Raw genomic sequence first — 18,428 nt, 5'->3', positions numbered from 1 at the left:
GATTTTCAGAGTTAAAGGTAGTGTGTGCATATGTATTCACCCCCTTAAGATCTGGTGCTACCAATTACCTTCAGCAGTTAGTTCAATAAAGTTCACCTGTGTGCAGTCCATGTGTCACATGACCTCAGTTTATGTACGCCTCCTGTGAAGGGAACCAGAGTCTGCAAGACCACAATAATAAACAACTCTTCAAACAGGTCAGGTACAACATTCTACAGAAGCATAGATTAAGTTTGCGTTATAAAAATGAATGAAATCTCTGAACACCCCAGAGAGCCCCATTAAATCCATCATGAAAAAAGGCAAGCACGTAGCACCACAGCAAACCCTCCAAACTTGCAGACAAGGCAAGAAAGGCAAGGTAATCAGAGGGGTAACGGACATGCCAAAGGTAACACTGAAAAAAATCCACATAAGAGACTAAGCTGATCTCTGTGGAAGAGTGGCCAGAAAAAAAAGCTAGTTTTTATTTTTTCTAATAATTTAAGAAATGTATATACATATACATATACATATACATATACATATACATATACATATACATATACATATATATATATACATATACATTTATATATACATATACATATACATATACATATACATATATATATATATACATATACATATACATATATATATATATATATATATACATATACATATACATATATATATATATATATATATATATATATATATATATATATGTGTATACATATATATATGTGTATACATATATACTACTGTATATACATCATACGATGGAGTAGAATTGAGTTATTGACTGAAGTACGTCCGACATAGAAGGTGTGTGTGAGAAAGCGTTCTAGACATTCTGCCGCTTCTAATTTCTTCTGAGAGAGATCATCGTATGTGTAAGTATAGCTGAATTCACTGCACAGAGGTTGTCTTTAAGGTACCGTACTTGAATGATGAGTTTATGAGATAATGCGGAAATTATAAAGCATTTATATTACGCTCTAAGAATTTTATTAGAGCGGAGCAATAATCTGGAAAGCCTTTTAGGGACTGTGAGTTGACATGCAATCTTCATGGGCTGATTTTCAACCATCATCTTTGCCACCTGACAAAAGATACAGAAAAATATATGAAAGAGAGTAGCTTTATTAGGAATGTGGCTGCATAATTATACATTTAATCAGATAATATAGAGCCCCTTGGCTTATTTGAATCTTGTTGAGCGCACACATGCAGAAACATTATCTGGGTGTGTTGGTCCGACTTTGAGAAGCACGATATCTTATGATTTCATTTGGACTAACGTGTTTAAATGCATTTTAAAAGTCTAGTTTTCTTTTTAGGCATCATGTAAATGTGCTTGGTGAGCAAAACAGTGTTGAATGCAGTGCCAAAGCTTAGTCCCGTAAGTCTTGAAAGTCTCCTTTAAATCACTTCCTGAATTTTCAGAGCAGAGCCATTCACATTTCTGGGATTCCGAACTCATGTTTAAATATATGATAGACAGATCAACTAGAGAAAATCTGGACCACAGGCAAGTCAGTTTAGCACCTGGACTTATTTTCCTATTACATATGCAGAATGTGGCTTGGCGTCTTCCTGAAAAATTAAAAGGTCAACTCTGAATAAGATGTGATCTGGTCAGTAGCACACGCTGCTGCACAACCCAAAAAATAAGTATAAACAATAACTGTAAGTTTAGAAATGTGTCCATGCTATGTGCACGGATTAATCTTTACACCATCAGAGTTACTGGCTTTTGATTTGTGCACTCATAACAAGTCGAATGGTCCCACTTACCATTGGTCATTATGACTATGTAACCATTTTTCAAGCACTTTAAATTTTGATTCATCACATCGCAGGATAGTTTTTCCCTTCACATCAGTCCATCTTAAATGAGTTGTTTTAGATTTATTAACTTACATTGTTGAACACAGCAATGAGTGTTCTCTTCCAAATGTATTGTTTGTATGTATGTATTGTATCTATTGCTGGGAAATGTCATTCTTTGATTGTTGAACTGTTTGCCCAAATACTTTTTTGCAGAGCTGTAAAGCCTCTCTTAGTTTCAGTACTGAAAAACTCATCCTCTTCTCCTCTCGATCTGTCACCTAATTAGCTGTGACATGCACAACTTGCACGTTCTTGCACAACTTTAAACAGTATCAGTCCCAAATTTTTCTGAAACTCATTTCTGATATTTGAGATGAGAAATTTATTTTAAAAGAAAACAATAACACTTGCACGATGTGCTTTTTTTTTTTTGTTCTTCTTCTTTTTTAAATTCACATCTCATACATGACTTTCAGGCTTTGTGTTTTGTTACAGCTGTATCAGAAGAAGTGCACATGAAAAAAAATCCCAGTGTGCTGTTGGTGGTGTTGTTATTTGATAAAGAGTTCTACACAAAAAGATCAGGGTATAGTGTATCTTGCTTCATGTTGTTCAACCGTGAAAGGAAAGACGCATCGATGACAGATGTTCTCATTATGTGAACAGATTCAGATCAGAGCGTACTGTGGCATGTGTACATAAGTATATCTTCTTCATGACTTCAAGGCCTTTGGCATGCTGACCATCCATACAGTAACTGCCTGACTTTCTCACTGCTCTGTGAGACATGCAGCGCGTCCTTTCAAAAATGGATATGCAACACTCTTGTGAAATCTACACTGTCCATAGTAAGTTTTTCACGACCACATTTTAAAGACTTGTTGTGCTGAGTTACACTGTCACATTACTATGTGTTGAATCCAACTCTGGATCACACAATCACACCACATAGAGAAGAAGAAGAAGAAAAAGCCAAAGAGAAGCATGCCAATCAAAGTAGTTATTTAACATAATAAAAAAAACATGACAGGGCCCATCAGGAATAGATGGGACTCTGGATACAAATGCTGGAGCTCATCTTTTAGACCGTAGAGCTAAGATGAGAAAAGCAGTAAAAATTTCTGCACATCCCACAGAGAAAATTGGTTGAGCAGCTACACAGAAAAGTGCAGGCTCATATTCCTCTTTTTTTTTTTTTTTATAGGATTAGAGTCCATTGGCTCACTAAGCAGTTGTGGAAAACACTCTGCCAATCAGAAACAGCAGAATATGAAGGTCATTAGCAGCCCAAAAAGGCCTGAAAGATAAGCTAGCCAGTACTGTTTATTGGCCAGGAAATAGTTTCATGTAGTCAGGAGACTCGGTTCAGACAAACACCCTGCTAATAGCAATCAACTTCAGGCAACACTTTTTTAAAGGTCCAAGGTAATTCTACACCATGGCGTATTCAACCCTTTTCATTCAAAGAGCTAAATTCAGTTTTCTTTGTGAGTCATTTGGATTCAAATTTAAAACCTTTTTAATTGGAATTTGTTAAAGTTTTCTTTTGATTAAACTTTTCCTTTGTAGTCCCAGTTTCAGAAACAGTGTTAGACTTGTTGAAAAAGGTAAGCTGAGAATGTGGTGAGTATGTAAAGTGAGAGCCATTATAGTAAGATAAGTCCAGCTCTGTTAACTACATCTCTACAAAAAGACAACAGCTTTTGAACATTATTTTCCGGGACATTGTTTAAAAAAAAATCCTAAAAGTAATCATATATTTCACAAAGACATAAGCGCTTTTATCACAGAAAGAGCATTTCTATATATTTATAAAGCATTTGATAAACTAATCCAAAGGAATCTTCTCAAAAGAATGTAAGGAGGTTGAATACTATAGTAGACTGGCATCACACCTGCCACAGTCACAAAAATTGTAGATGCTGCTCATGACTACGTCATAAAACCTTTTGCCATCGTTTATAATATCATATTGTGGTGTTTTGTTTTGTTTATGCTCGAGATGACGCTGGAGGTTACGTGGACACATCTGGTTTACCTGCATATTGTGCCTCAAATATAATCTTGGGGGACGTTTTTATAAATCAGTGTAACAGAAAGCAAATATTGCTGCGTGGGCTGACTGTGATTGTCAAAATCTAATAAGGAACATATGCCTAAACTGCAGGTTTACGTGCTTGATGAGTGAACTTTGATGGCCACTGGTAAATGAGTTTGCCACACATTTGGCATACTCAGACCGTTTCACTTGCAACCATAAAACTGGCGAAGCCTTTCATTTCCCCACAGGAAGGAGGTTCATGCCTCGAAGTCCTCTGAGAGGCGTCAGTAGTGTGGGTTCTATGGCTCAAATGACTCCAACCAGTGTGTCTTTAAGTGCGTGTGTGGAGTTTTCCTGCACCGGCTGATAGGAGGGGTTGGAGTGAGTGACGCTGACTGCGCCTTGGTGCTGAGCGGAGCGCTCACCTGCAGACGAGAGAGCCGGGAAGAACTCGGAGCAGAGCTGCAGAACACTCACGGAGCGCGAGACGGGACGTAACGAACTGTCTGACCAAGTAGGAGGTTGGAAATTAAACAATTGCTGGAGAAGAACCACGAACTGACCCTCTCTTTGGTTCCCTGTCCAGGCAGCCTTAACTCGCTTGCTCGCCACAATGAGAACTGACTTCGCTGTGGTCATCACAGCAGCCCTTCTTTTTGACACGTTCTGGGTGAGATTTCTTATTCTCTCTCTTTTCTCCCGTTTTTAAAATTATTTTTGATAAAGCTCGTGATAGGCTACAGCAAATAAGCTCGAAGAAAGTCGCGCAGTGAGACAGAGTCGTTGCGGTGTGCTGCAGCATCAGCGCATCGCTGGTCGTTATGTTCCCACAAGTAGGCTACGTTAATTGGTCCCCCGATGAATTTTAACGTATAAGAACAACTAAAAAGTAAGACTTCGCGATTTAGCGATGTTGTCTGCTTTAAATTGCCACCAGGCTTAAGGCTGGGCAGCAATGTCCTGCACAAGTTAAATCAAGCAACATCTACTCACCAGGGTGATGCCTTTATTCTTAATCAAACTAAGTTATCTTGCTTGATTTAGGTGCAACTATCCTCTTTTTGTAAACCTTCAACCAAAGAGCTTATTTTGTTGGAAAAAAGTTCAACTTTAAGGTCTTTTCTCATTTAATAAATAAAACCTTAAGTCGGAACCTTTCCTAACGGCGCCCCGAAGAGCCCGTGGCTCCATCTCTTTGCTCCGTTTGATAGAATAATTTCTTCCGCGTTATTAACAATTTGGAAAATGTGTCAGATACGTGTCATTCCTGCTTTATTTCCTCCTTATATTAGAGGCTTCAGTGTGACGTGGTTCCTCTTCATATTAGTCCAGCTCGCCTTTGCATCGTCTCCGCGGGTATGATAATGGATTTGCGTGCCATGGCGACTTGTAGTGGGTCAGATGGTTTCATTTAACCACCACCGAGTACTAAATGTTGGGTGCAAAGTTGTCTGCAAATCGTTTGAGTGGTATACACACACTCATACCCACTCAAACACATGCTTTGCTCACTTTTTCCTCATTCCTCTGGACCCTCTCCGAGATTAAGACCTATCATATATGAGTCTGTGTGTGGTGGTGGTGGGATTATGCTGCATTCCTGCAGTTTTCTTTGGTGTTTGAACGTGTGCTTTGTGTGTGTTTATGAGTGTGGCGCTTTATGTGCACATTTATTTTGGGCTGCTTTCAAATGGAGCGAGTTACACAGCACATTGTTATCACAGACACTGGTCTCAGGGACTATTTAATCAGCAGCATTCCTACCCAGGAGCTGTAGTTGATTAACTTGTTGAATATATTTCTGCTGGTTTGTATGCTGCCTTTTCCATAGTTCAGGGTCAACAAGACAAAAATCAATTGAATCCATGTTCATCGATGTCTTGCGCTGTATTTTTCTTTTTCTTCCAGAGGAATAATGGGGAGCATGCCTCCAAAGATCCCTGCCGACCTGGCTTCTCTCAAAGCTTCTACTCTGTGTTGGTTTCAAGGGATGCACTGCAAGGCCAGGGCATACTCAAAGGTAAGCCATTCCATTGGTATTTACAGTGCAAGTAAAACTCCCTCCTTTCTTAGAGCAGATTTAAGAAGACATGCATTCTTTCAGTTTTCCATTATTGTAGCATCACCAGTGGTAAATTTGTGAACTGAAAAATTTAAAGATGAATTACAGTCAATCTGGTCCAAACATTTAAGGCTGGGAAGGAGTTTAATTACCACCAACAGGAGCAGCTCAGTGGTGTGGAGTAATTACACTGGTGTGCTGTTCCTCCACACAAAGTGGCTCACAAACATGTCTTGAATTTTTATGTAAAAGTGTACGTAGATAAGGCAACATTTATAACACTCCTTATGCTTTTTCTTTAAAAAAAAACCCAACTTTGTTGCACCTTAGACTGTAACTATTATTTTCATTTCTTAAACCTCATCAACTTTCCAGTTTTTTTTTGTCATTGTCTCTGTCTTTGTTGCAATCATTTATCGTACAGCACTATCATTGTCACTCTACAGTGTCTTATTGAGCCTTACATGAGAGTTGCTTCAGTTACACAATGAGCCAACCAAGTTGGAGGGCCTGATAGTGCAGGAAATGGAATCGACATCCTGTGTCTAATCTGGCACTGCTCCTGCCAATGTGGGCTAATTGCAATTCTCTATTGATCCCAATGGTTTTTTTTCTCATAGCTCAGCTAAGCCGTATTGTTTTGCTGTGGGCGCACAATAGCTCTTTTGTGGGTCGGCTGTGTCTTCGGCAGCTGCGCTGTATATATTTCTCACTCCCCTTAGTTGTGAGAGACTTGGCGGGCATGCAGCCGTCTAGACTTTCTCTCCTGACTCTGCGCACATTTGCACATTTGAGACACACGCATACATGTAGACACACACACATGTGTGTGTATTTATATGTATATATATATATATATATATACATATATATATATATATATATATACATTTTTTTTTAAAAGAGAGAGTGTACATACAGTCCAATAAAGCAGATAATTTATTTTTACTAGCTACAAATGAAATGTGCTTGTTCATAGCAGAAGTGATATTAGACTGGCGGAGATCTGATTTTAGTTTTTTTTTTCATTAACTTCAGTATATTGTATCCTGGCTGGGAGTGAAATTGGACATGGGACACTATCACTGGCAACAAGCTTGCTCTTAGTGTGGTAGTGTTGTCTTCAGACCAGCAGGGGGTGTCAACACAATCACAAACAATCAAAGAAGGAGCCACCACTGCTGCACAGGAGCCATTTATTCCAGAGAGCATAATTTATCTAGTTTGGTCTCCAGGAGATGAAATTGTCTCTCTATCTCTGACTAATCTTTAATAGTCTAACATGCTTTTGTATTGTTTATGTTTTCTGTATTAGGAAATCAATTTGCAGCAGGTGCTTTGGTGTGTTTTATACTGCGCACTAAGTTTTTCCTTTAATATAAGCCACGCTAAAGTCATCTTCAAACATCAACTCACAGTAAACTGAGCCTCTGCTCATAAATCATACAGACTTGTTATTCATTTACAGTGTTCCGTTAAATCACAATTAAAGCACATGCTTTCATTTAACATTTATCATTAGTTTAGTATGTGCTCGTCATTGGCATGAGCACATTCACAGCTGCACCGTCGTCTTCACGTGCGTCTGAGAGCACAGCTGCATTGGCCGGGTGTGTGAAATACACTTTCGTCCAATGTGATTTACAGGGCTTAGGCAGTTGATTTATAGTTGGTAAGGGTGTCACTGATGGCAGGCAGGAAGCGGCTCTGGAAAGCCTTTAATAATAACATTGTTTAACCCAAAACCGTCAGTTGGGGGAAGGAGTAATGACACCCACTCATGCACGCACACGCACACACTCACACACAAGCATAAATTTATTCATGTTAGCCACCAGGGGGAATAATGGGAAGGACAGAACTAGGACCTTGGCCATGATGGGCTGGATGTCTGGGTTCAGACATGAGGTCAGCAGGGAGGAGGAGTCTGTAATGTTTCATATTTTATAATTCTGAGGAACTCTGATGTGCCAAATTGCCTAAAATGTAAAAGAATGATTTTGTTTTTGAAACCATCACTGCAAATATGATGATAAAGCCACAGCTATATCAGAGTTATATTGTCATTTCCATGGAACCATATTTGTGTGTGTGAACTGGTTTTTAATTTCCCTTTTATTATTGCATTTTATCTTTCACTTTAAGGCGGCTATTCATGTTTTCATCACTGCCTTTGCTTTTCTATTATAGTCAGCAGTCATTTACATGTTCAGCCCCCTGATGAGTCATTAAAACTTTCGCCAAACTTTGTTTTCGATTAATCCTCTTTTAATGAACAGTGATGCTCATTTAGATCTTTCTAAAAATTCTGTGCGCTGTCGCCAACTGAGGGTTTTTATTGATAAGCACAGTCTGTTCAATAAGCATTTCTAAATTCTACACACAGTATTAGAGATGCACGGCTCAATCAGCCGGCATTCGGCTTGTTTGGCGAAGTCGTGGTTCGAAAGACATGGTTCACATCATGTGTGCAGAAACACAGACTTTACTGTCACAGCCACACACATGCTGATTTGCTACTGACATGGAAGTTATTCACAGTAAATGAAATTAAGAGGACACAAAGCTCTGATTTTTTTCAACGTGTTATTTCATTTGAGCACACAAAGTACTCATATTTAAAGAAATAGCATTACAGAACAACCTGTTTGGGAGATGAGAGAAACAGAAGCTCCTGATCCTTGTGCCTTTTTTTAAATGTGTTTTTTTAAAGGATTTTCTTTTTTTTTTACACTTGTGACCTTTATTTGAAAGATGCTTGGTAGGAAATGGGGCCAAAGAGAGGAAGAGGATGATATGCAGCAAAGGGCCTGAGCAGGGACTCAAACCTGGGACAGCTGCATTGAGGAGCTTAAGTCTCGGTACCAGTTGAGCTAATGGGCATCCCGCCTTTGTGAATTTTTTTAAATTGTCGTCGCATTATCAACATAAAGTAGAATTTACCACATTTTTGCTTACATGTAATGTTTTTGGAGTTCTGAAATTGAAGTAATTTCACAGTTTTTAGCCTTTCTGCTCATTACATCAAGATCGTTTTAGACTGCATTGTTACTAGTTACCTTGAATGACAAATCAAATACTGGCTATAGGCTGTAGAGCCTTCCGCATTTTTCATGGTCATGGCAGTTCCTGAGTAAGTGAGGGCTATCCATCTGGCTGCCTAAAACTGGTAGATGTCCCAATATCATATAAACCATCCATTAAACCATAGAAAATTGCACCCAGATCATTTTTAATCGAAGTGTCTTTTCTTTGAATTTTCCCTACCGAATTGGTTACTGTGTTTTAAAATTGCCCTAAAATAAGAATAATAATTGAGAGGCAGGGAATTTATGAGGTGAGATAATGGGTTTAGAGGGTGAGAGATTTCTTCAGTGTATGTGTGTGTGCTGTGTTTGCATATGTGTGTTCATGACTATGTCAATACATAGGGCATCCACCGTCTTTTATGCCTTCATACTGGATATATGACAACCTGTTCAGCACTCACACACACAGCTTTACAGGTAGAGCTCTACCAGGCCTACCACATCAGATGACTTATGAATACCAGTTTCACTGAGAACTGTCTTCCCTGCTATGAAATGACATTACTGAGAATGATTCTCACTAAATTCTTACTCCCTCTCAGACATGTGCAAAAGGAGTCAGTTGTCACATTGATAAGCAGAGCCAGTGTATGTAACCTTATTCCATGTGCCCCTGTATCCCAATGCTGATTCTGTTTCTGGTAATGAAAAGCAGGAATGGCGGTTTCAGCTCAGTGAGTTCAGTCTGCTGACCTTGGACTTTGTTTGGGCTGCTGGTGGTTTTGCTCGTGGCAGCCCTCACCTCCTGCATGTGTAACTGTGGATGTGTTTGAGTGTGTGCGTATGTGAGGTAAAAAAGAGGAAAGTGAAGTGAAAGACAGATTTGCTGAATTCTGACATGTGATGTGCCACTTTAGGACATGTCAGTACCTTGGCTTTAAAAATGCTGACATCCACAGTGAAGTTTCTCAGGAAGGAAATAGGAATTTTTCCTTCAGTCATCGTTGTGGTTTAAGAATCTCTTCTGATACTCAACTTTGAAATTGAGACCCCTGCAGTAGTTCAGGAACCAGAATGGATGTATTAACGTGACTGTCTGCATTTAACCCACCTGGTTTGGCTCAGGGGTGCTAATGTGCTCAGAAAGACATCTTCAGATGCACTAAGCTCTCTCTCTCTCTCTCTCTCTCACAGACACACACGCACACACCTTACATACGATTTCGATTTCTATGTCTGTTTCATGCTGCTAGTGAGAATCATCATTCAGTTGTTGCCATGTATATCTAAATCCACGCTCTGCCTATGTGAACCACATCATTACTCTGTCCCTTCAGTGACACCCTATTTCCATAGCATTTAAAGTGTCTTTAGTTTTTTGCACACTTCTTGAATAGACAGAAACTGGGAGAATTGCATGAGAGAGTTTTGTGTTGGAATAAAACAAATTGCTCAATGCTGTAATTTTCTCCCATATAATATTTCCAAAGATCCCTTCCAGCAGACATCTAGAAAGCCCAGGGTGATGAGTCTCACTCGCCTTGGCTGGTGAAGCTTTCCATTGAGGCTTTAGGTGATTTTTCAAAATTCAATAGCCAGGCTCGTATTTTGCTGTAGGCTTTGTATTCTGTACATCATTTTTCAACTTGCAGCACATAAATTGATATACAGTAAGTATCAATTTCACCCCAATTTAATGCACAGACCTATTTTCATATAAAAAATGGCTCACCATCAAAAAATTCCCTTACAGGGTCCTTTGCCTTGGGTTTAGGTAATAAACCAAGAACAAGGGGCAACATTTCTTGCCCTTTTCCCCAAAATCAGAGCTGTCACACACTCGTTAGTGTTCCAGAGTGCTGATGCTGATAATATGGGAACTAAAGTCTGCTGGAGGGAATGACTCATATGATCCCAAATGAAATAAGCCATTTCTTTTCACATGCTCTATAGGGATGGACAATACATCACTTTTCTCTTTCCCCTCACCCTCAAACTGAATTAGATTGTTTTTTATTTCCTGTTTACCTTTGGCCCCAAATCTCATGATGCGTAGCCTGCAGTGTTATCTGCGTTGATAGCAGACAGGCCTCTGCATGGAGAATAAACATTGTTATATGGTTTACAGCCTCTTTTCTTTCTATTTTTATTTGTGTGGATTATGAAGATATCTTATCTTATCGTATCTTATCGTATCTTATTTTATCTTATTTTATCTTATCTTATCTTATCTTATCTTATCTTATCTTATCTTATCTTATCTTATCTTATCTTATCTTATCTTATCTTATCTTATCTTATCTTATCTTATCTTATCTACTTTTAAATCATCATCTTTGGTAAAGTACCAAAAAGTCTCTCTTTGATTCTCATCTCACTCATATAAAATTCTGAACTCCATTATAGTGCAAAGCAACAACACAAATCCACATTCAGTCTTAACCATCTGTCTGAGCCACTTCATGGTTTATGGCTAATTTTTGTGGGGATAGACACAGGAGCAGCCACATCTGTTTTCACCGGTTATCAATTACAGAAATCTATCAGGCAGACTTTTGTTGGATGTCTTGGGAGACTGTGAAGATGCAGTGAGGCATTGCTTTATGCTTTTGAGGCCAAAGGCTAATCAGACCTCAGGGAGCTGTAGCGTGTAACCTCATACCTGATGTACTTAATGTATGTATGCAACAGTTTGGAAGAATTTCTGGGGATTTTCCAGGATGACTCGTACAGATGAATTAGCCACATGGCTGAACGATTCTTTACCTGTTAGAGTCTGTTTATGACGGGTTTATGAGATAAACTAGGCAGGGAGGTATGAGGGGAGTACACCTGCAAGAGTGCCTTTTGATTAATACCATCAGGCTTGAGAAACCATGCTGTGTAACGGTTATGGGATTTTGTGTGCTTAGCATGTGCATTTTCTGGCTGAAAGTACCATGTGCTTTGACACAGTTGTCCAGCGTAGCAGATCTCCTCCAGGTTTTTCCAAGCTGGTCATTAGAAAGGCAAGCAAGGGGGAATGTGGAAGAATAGAAAGCAGGTGGAGGCCATTATTTTTAATGGTATTTTTGACATCAGCTCCCTTTGTTTGGAGAGGAGGGACAGAGGAGAAAAGCGAGGGAACTAAAAGGAGACTGGATGAAAAATGTGTGAGACTTCCTGCAGATTGAGTTACTCTGCGCTATGTGTGAACTCTGCATCCTTGTCATCTGCTTGGTACATTAGGAGACCTCCTGCCTTGGTATGATGAGCCTTCTGGGGTTCTACAGGACCAAGGTTATGGCCCTCCTGAAGACATTAAACCCTTTTAAATACTTTGCTTGGACTCAAGCTCTTTAATGCACAGATGGTATGTGTGGGCTCCAACAGCTGTAAGATGACAGGAGGACACTTATGTCCTATATCTCACACACACAAGGCAGACTCACATTTTGTCTAAGGTTATGGAGATTTTTTTGTTGGTGCTAATAGATTAAATCTACAGAGCAGCTGCTGCAAGTTACCCCTGTTGTCTTTTGTGAAATAGTTTTTTTATATGGAGTAACAGCAAATCAAAGCGCTCTCCGGGCTGTTCTTATGCTGTGACATTGTTGACAGGGCTTACATCAGCAGGACAATGAAAAACCTGCGTGGTTGTTTCCTCTTTGCTTGAGAGTCACTCTGGCTATGTTCTTCAGTTCAGTCCCTTTTGGAGTTTTGCAGAGGGGGAAGTTGAGGGAGAGAGACATGTTTCTTATCATATGTATTGCTGCTTTTAGTTAGGGATGGGGGAATAAGAGATAGGAAGAAGGGCCATGAGAGCATGTACGTTTGAATGAAGGTTTCAGAATTGTTAAGATCCCCAAATCAACCTGTTATCACCCCTTATCAACAGGTCACAAGCCTTTTGCATCTGTGTTGAACACAGAGGGTATACCCAAAGCATTCTGGATGTGCAGGGTTTCCTGGGCTGGTAAAGTAACAGTCAACCTGGCATTGTGAAAATATCAGCAAAAGATTTCACAGTAGAATAAGTTCTATTGAGTATCTTAACCAAGATGTTTCCCTGACCTTCCCTGAGTAGTTCTAATGCCTAGCAAAGTAATGTAGCAAAGAAAGACAAAATAGAGACAAAAGAAGGAAGTGGATGACATCAGTGTCAAGGCTGGACTGGTAACATTAACCCAGCACTTTAGAATGACATTTTCCTGTCACTATTTACTATTAATGCAGCTGGTGCATCACTTACCGCCAAAAAAAGGCTTACTTGCAATATGCAGTTCCCCATGCATGGGAAATTGATGCTAAAGGGGTACCGGTGCATTAAAAACTGACATGAAGGGCCAGTGACCTTGCAGCAGAAATGTGACGAAATGCAAATGAGAATGTGTGCGAAATTCACATAGGGAACCGTAAAAAAACCCATGGCCCTCTTAAACTAATAGGATTCAGATTTTCAGACACCCTCCCTGTGTACACACTACTCCAGTGTAGCGTTGCCCTTGGAACAGACACTGTGCTATCCGCTTCCTTCCCACTCACTCCTCCTCCAATGCTTCTGTTTGTCTATGGCAGCATTTTAATTAGAGCCTAATCGATTTAGTTACAAATTAAGCCAGTGTGAAAGCAGCCAATAAAGTGATGATTCAGCTATCACAGCTCCATCAGTTTTTATTTTGTTGGTGTTCTGTAATAAAGACAGGCAGTGGTACTGGAAGAGACAAGAGCGACACCATTTTGTAGCTGAAGCTTAATTGATTTCAGACTTGTATTTTTATTACTCTTTTAGCGTTGAGCAGATTAAAAATGAATGAGCTGGCTTTGGATAATTCTCCTCTTCTCAAAAATCTTTAGCTCTACTTTCTTCTAACAAAACATAGTTAAATAGACATAGACAAAATCTCATTTAGAGCCATTCTCATGAAAGTGTCTCATAACAGTGGCATGAAAAAATGATGATAAATGGTTCAGTATTTTCACCTCCAACCCAGCCCTCTGTTATCTCTCCACTCTCCTAGTTGGAGACTGAGATCAGATCATTATATTTAATTAATGAAACTTCTGTCCATTTCTCATACTGTTCTGATCAACAGCAGAAGTGTGTGATCCGTCTGTGGGCAGGAAAAATCCAAGAGCATTACAGCCTCATATGCTATTCCCTTTGCTTGAAGCTCCCTAGTCTTTGTTAAGAGAGGATGAAACAAAAGATGGAAGCCTTCAGAAGACATTGCTGTCTGCTAATCACTAATTGTGTCCTGAACCCGTTGCAAATGTTCCCCATTTAGTTCTTAAATTCAGAACACAGTAAAATCATAGCCTCTGTACTAGGAAGCTGAGATGAGCACGGGGGAGCAGAGGGAGAAAAGGATAGAGGAGTTGGGGGTCGACAAACAGAGTGCCAGTAATGTTAATTAATCGGAAGACAACGATGAGTCCCATGTTGTCTGGGTCTGCGCTGTTCAACAGGCGAAATGCTAATCTGGGGTTAACAAAGGCTTTTCCAGAGGAGCCTGGCCTTTTAAAACAGGGTCAGTTGATTTATGTCAAGATAGATTTTGTTGTTTTGTTAATATTTTTTAATTTCCCAAAGTGGGCTCTCCTAAAGTCTACTGAAGTTTGATACAGAGGTAGAGGGTAGATAGGCAGTATGCAGAGGTTGTGGTTGGATGTTACATTATTTTATTTTATTTTACTCATCATTCACTACAGCTACATGCAGCATAAGTTGTCAAATACCATTATTCTAGTTGTACACAGTTGTATCTTTACAGTATAAGGATAAGCCAGTCCCATATACAAATTTTAAATAGGTTTTGGTCCACTGCTCATAATGTGTAAGTTTGACTCACTCTCAAAATGTCAAAACATGTTACAAAACCCCTTTCTTTCAAGTGAATGCAAAGGGGTTTTCCTTAAATGGACCCCCAGCCCAAAATAAGTAAAAAAACGTGATATACATTATTATTTAAATGATTTATTTTAAAATCCTCAAATTGTCATTTACATTGATAATAGAAACTGCAAATTATTAAACGAAAAAAAGCATGCAACACATGCTCAGTTGATGAGGCATGGACTGAGTTGTGACATGGCCGTCTTTTTGGTTTCGTTGAGTATTCTGTTGTCCCTCTTGTGAGAAGCAGCTAGCCTTGCTCGCTCTTATGACTAAGAACACCCTGACAGACCTCTGTCTGGTGCAGGTAAGACACTGATTACTCTTGTGTATTTCAACTTAAAACCAAAAAATATATGCATAAGCATTCCTTTATCAGTCCCATGAGACCATGTGATTACCAATGTGAGAATGTCCTCGGTCAAAATAAATGCCCCATTGTCGCTACAACATGTTTACTTTTCACAGGCTTTAGGCAATTTTCCATTAAAATGGTATGGTAGATCATTGATTAGTAAGAGAGAATCATCTCCTCTGGGTATAAACGCCCAACAGCAGTGCACACACACCGAAACACTTCCTTGGCTGAAGAAGTTGTTTGAAAATCTGGCAGGCAATTTAAAAGATAAATAACTGACATCTAATTTATGTACAAGGATTGTTCATGTCTAATGAATGCATGAACATGTTTATTAACCACACGTAGACACGGATTGACATATTGATCTTTGTTTCTTTTGCTGACAGGAGTTGAGCTCTGCAGCGCTCAGTCATTAACGATCACCCTTAAAAGATATTCAGACCCCTCTGAACTAAAAGCCTGTTGCCAACTCATTCAGGGCAGTAAGTGCTTCTCGCGAAAAGCGTCTGCACATTGTGAAGTTGCGTGTCTCGTCTGTGTCATAATGAAATGGTTTTCTTTCTTACACAAGCCACCTCTCCATTAGGTTTCATAAATTTGGATTGGATCATAATCTTGCTGACAGACAAACAGACAAACAGAAAAACGTAGAATCAGCCAACAATGAGAAGGAAATAGTAAAATAGCATGTGAAACTTAAAAAATAACTATGGATATGAAATTTCTGCCTTTTATAGAGCTGACTCACTAAACATTTGCTTGATATATAGCTCAAAAGATGGAGTGATTATCAAACATGTTGACGTATTTCCCTTGATAGACTATTCTTTAGCTGATCATCTGTTTCACTTGTAATTTGATAGGTGCCCTTGTGATGTGATGAAATTTGATAATGTTTAGTGTAGTTGATCTGCCACAATGAATTAGACTTGAGCTGTGTGTTGCAAGCCTGTGAAGGCATTAACCACTGCTCTGAGTATTAGCCTGTATGAAATGGCAAAGCTAACACTGCCAAAACCCAATGCATGTGGCAATAAAGCACAATAATTAACTGCAGGCTTTAAGAATGAGGAACAATGCTCTTTGCAGGAAAGTGCAGAATAAGTCTGTGTTTGTATGGATTGGAAAAATAACATTAGAATGAAGCAGTAATCAATTTTTCCAAAAATATATCTCCCAAAATTATTCATTCTTGTTTGTTATTGTCACATTCAGTGGTTTTATTTATTAATTATCCACAAATGTCGACTTAATTTCAGAACATTTTTTATACCCAAATCTTGCGTTTTAAAGTGTAAAACTCAGCAATGCCTCTCTTTTTAAATAAAATGCTAATAAGTAGAGAGTTTTCAGTAACTTGCACACACAACACTCCATTGTTCAGTTTGCATTTGCACTTCTCTAAGCAACATGCCTATAACACTAATGATGGTTCTTTGATTCAGGCTTAGGAAGCGGTCCGGTGCACTGTATTGAGCCCATTTTGGAACCTTGCAGCAGAAGCCAACACAATTGGTATTTGAATTACATTACTGATCATGCCACCGCACTGAAACAAGTATACAGAGCCAAACAACACATCAGCAGGTTGCAGTATTTTTGCAGTCGAGTAATTTGCTTCTTGCATTCAGCAATGAGCCTTGAAATTTGGAGGGCTTGCTTCCACTAAGATTCTGCAGAATCGGAGGAATGCAAAATATTTGTCTCAAGATGTTATTCTAAACAACAGTGCATAACTGCTGTGAAGGACTGTAATTGTGTGGTTGCTGATATTCTGTGGAAGTCCGAGCCATAGGCTGAATGCTGAAGATTGGTTTCTATCAGTGCAGCATTTCTGTTTTTGCTTGTAAGGCTTAAAAGGTCTTGTAATACTATTTGTCAAACTCCATGCCAAGTGAGTCAGCCATTTTAAGCCTTGGGACCAGACAAGTTTTTTTTAAAGCACACTAACCAGACTCTTTCTTCTGCTTCTCCCTATCTAAGTATTGTCTTTTTCAACACATCAGAGGAAGAGGCATAGAGCAAGGATAATAAAAGGCCCTGCTTCGCTCCTCTGGGCCTGGGAGAATGTAGAGTAGCAGATAAGTTGTCTAGCTCCATCTGAGAATGATCAAAACAAAGTGAATCCCGTGGCCGCAGAGGGAACAAGCTCCTGCGAGGGAGTGGGGGAAGGAGAAATGGTGGAGTAGGAAAAGGACTAGAGGGGTCACCAAGCTCAAGTGAAGACAATGTTTGCTCAGCTTTGAGCCAATAAGGGGATGCTGGAATACTGCTTGAAGTTTGGACATGAATGTACAGAAATCCTTTGCATTATTAGTGTTTATAGCCCTTCTAGGGAAATATTGGTGGTCTGACAGGATGATGAGCATATTGGTGGCCTCTGCACAGTAGAGATAATGGATGCTTTATTGCCCTCCTAGGAATTGGGTTTTGAAATTTTTAGTTACAACCAGACGCAGATTACACATACACACATACATTATTGACTGCCCCACAAGGCAGAAGGTAAGTTTTTGGTCTCGGAGGGGGGCACTGTCCTAAACAGAGAAATGAAAGGATTATAAAGCAATTGTGTAATCCAGCTGTCAATCCCACACCTCATTAGCAAACAGGTTTCAGAGCCAGCAAAATAGATGCGGAGTAGAGGGGAACGAAGTGGGAGACAGAGGATAGAGGAGGGATAGAGATAGTTGGAGTGGGAGGAGAGAAAGCCTAAGTAAGGGAGGAATGACAGGGATATAAGAGAGTAGGAGGAAGAGGAAACCAAAGAGAGGAGGGGAGGAGGAGTAGAAGTAACAGCCACGCTATTCTGCTCAGGGGGCTCTGTGGAGAGTTTTTATTAGGCTTTCATCTGCCTTTCCTTCCCTCCTCGACTTCTCTCTGCTTCCCCACAGCACAAACAAAAGCAGATGCAAGGAGCTCTAGCCATGTCAGTCACGTCTCAAACCTACAGTTCTGCTTGTAAGTCCCAGATTAATTAAGAACAGCGATTTGTTAATTTAATTGTAGGTGCAGGGTCGTTTTTCACCCCCCCTCTCTGTTGCTTTCTTCTGCTGCTTGTTCCCTATCATCCTCTTGGCAGGCTAATTTGCCCTGCAGCTTTGAGGAGGGGAAATGAAAGGTATAGCAGAGGAAGCCTTCAGATGGTTTATTAAGAATTGATTTGCCACAGTGGCAAAGAGTCAGACTATGGGGAGATATATATGTTGATGTGCCTCCCAGGCAGACACCTCCAAACTGTT

The 18,428-nt window shown here is 39.6% G+C and overlaps 1 protein-coding gene across 1 annotated transcript in view; it reads left to right on the top strand.

Annotated features, from left to right (window-relative positions):
- The first annotated feature begins 4,277 nt into the window (after window positions 1-4,277).
- The window catches only part of LOC140272016 (cadherin-4-like), a 238,752-nt gene continuing 224,601 nt past the window's right edge, over window positions 4,278-18,428 (top strand). Inside the window, exons 1-2 of the mRNA XM_072367321.1 lie at window positions 4,278-4,529; window positions 5,768-5,879. Coding sequence (XP_072223422.1) covers window positions 4,473-4,529; window positions 5,768-5,879 — 169 coding nt within the window. The 5' untranslated portion in view covers window positions 4,278-4,472. The remainder of the gene's footprint in view (window positions 4,530-5,767; window positions 5,880-18,428) is intronic.

Source organism: Leuresthes tenuis, unplaced genomic scaffold, assembly GCF_036924035.1.
Source record: "Leuresthes tenuis unplaced genomic scaffold, fLeuTen1.0.hap1 SCAF_16, whole genome shotgun sequence".
Lineage (NCBI taxonomy): Eukaryota > Metazoa > Chordata > Actinopteri > Atheriniformes > Atherinopsidae > Leuresthes > Leuresthes tenuis.
This window is presented reverse-complemented; position numbering and strand designations above follow the sequence as displayed.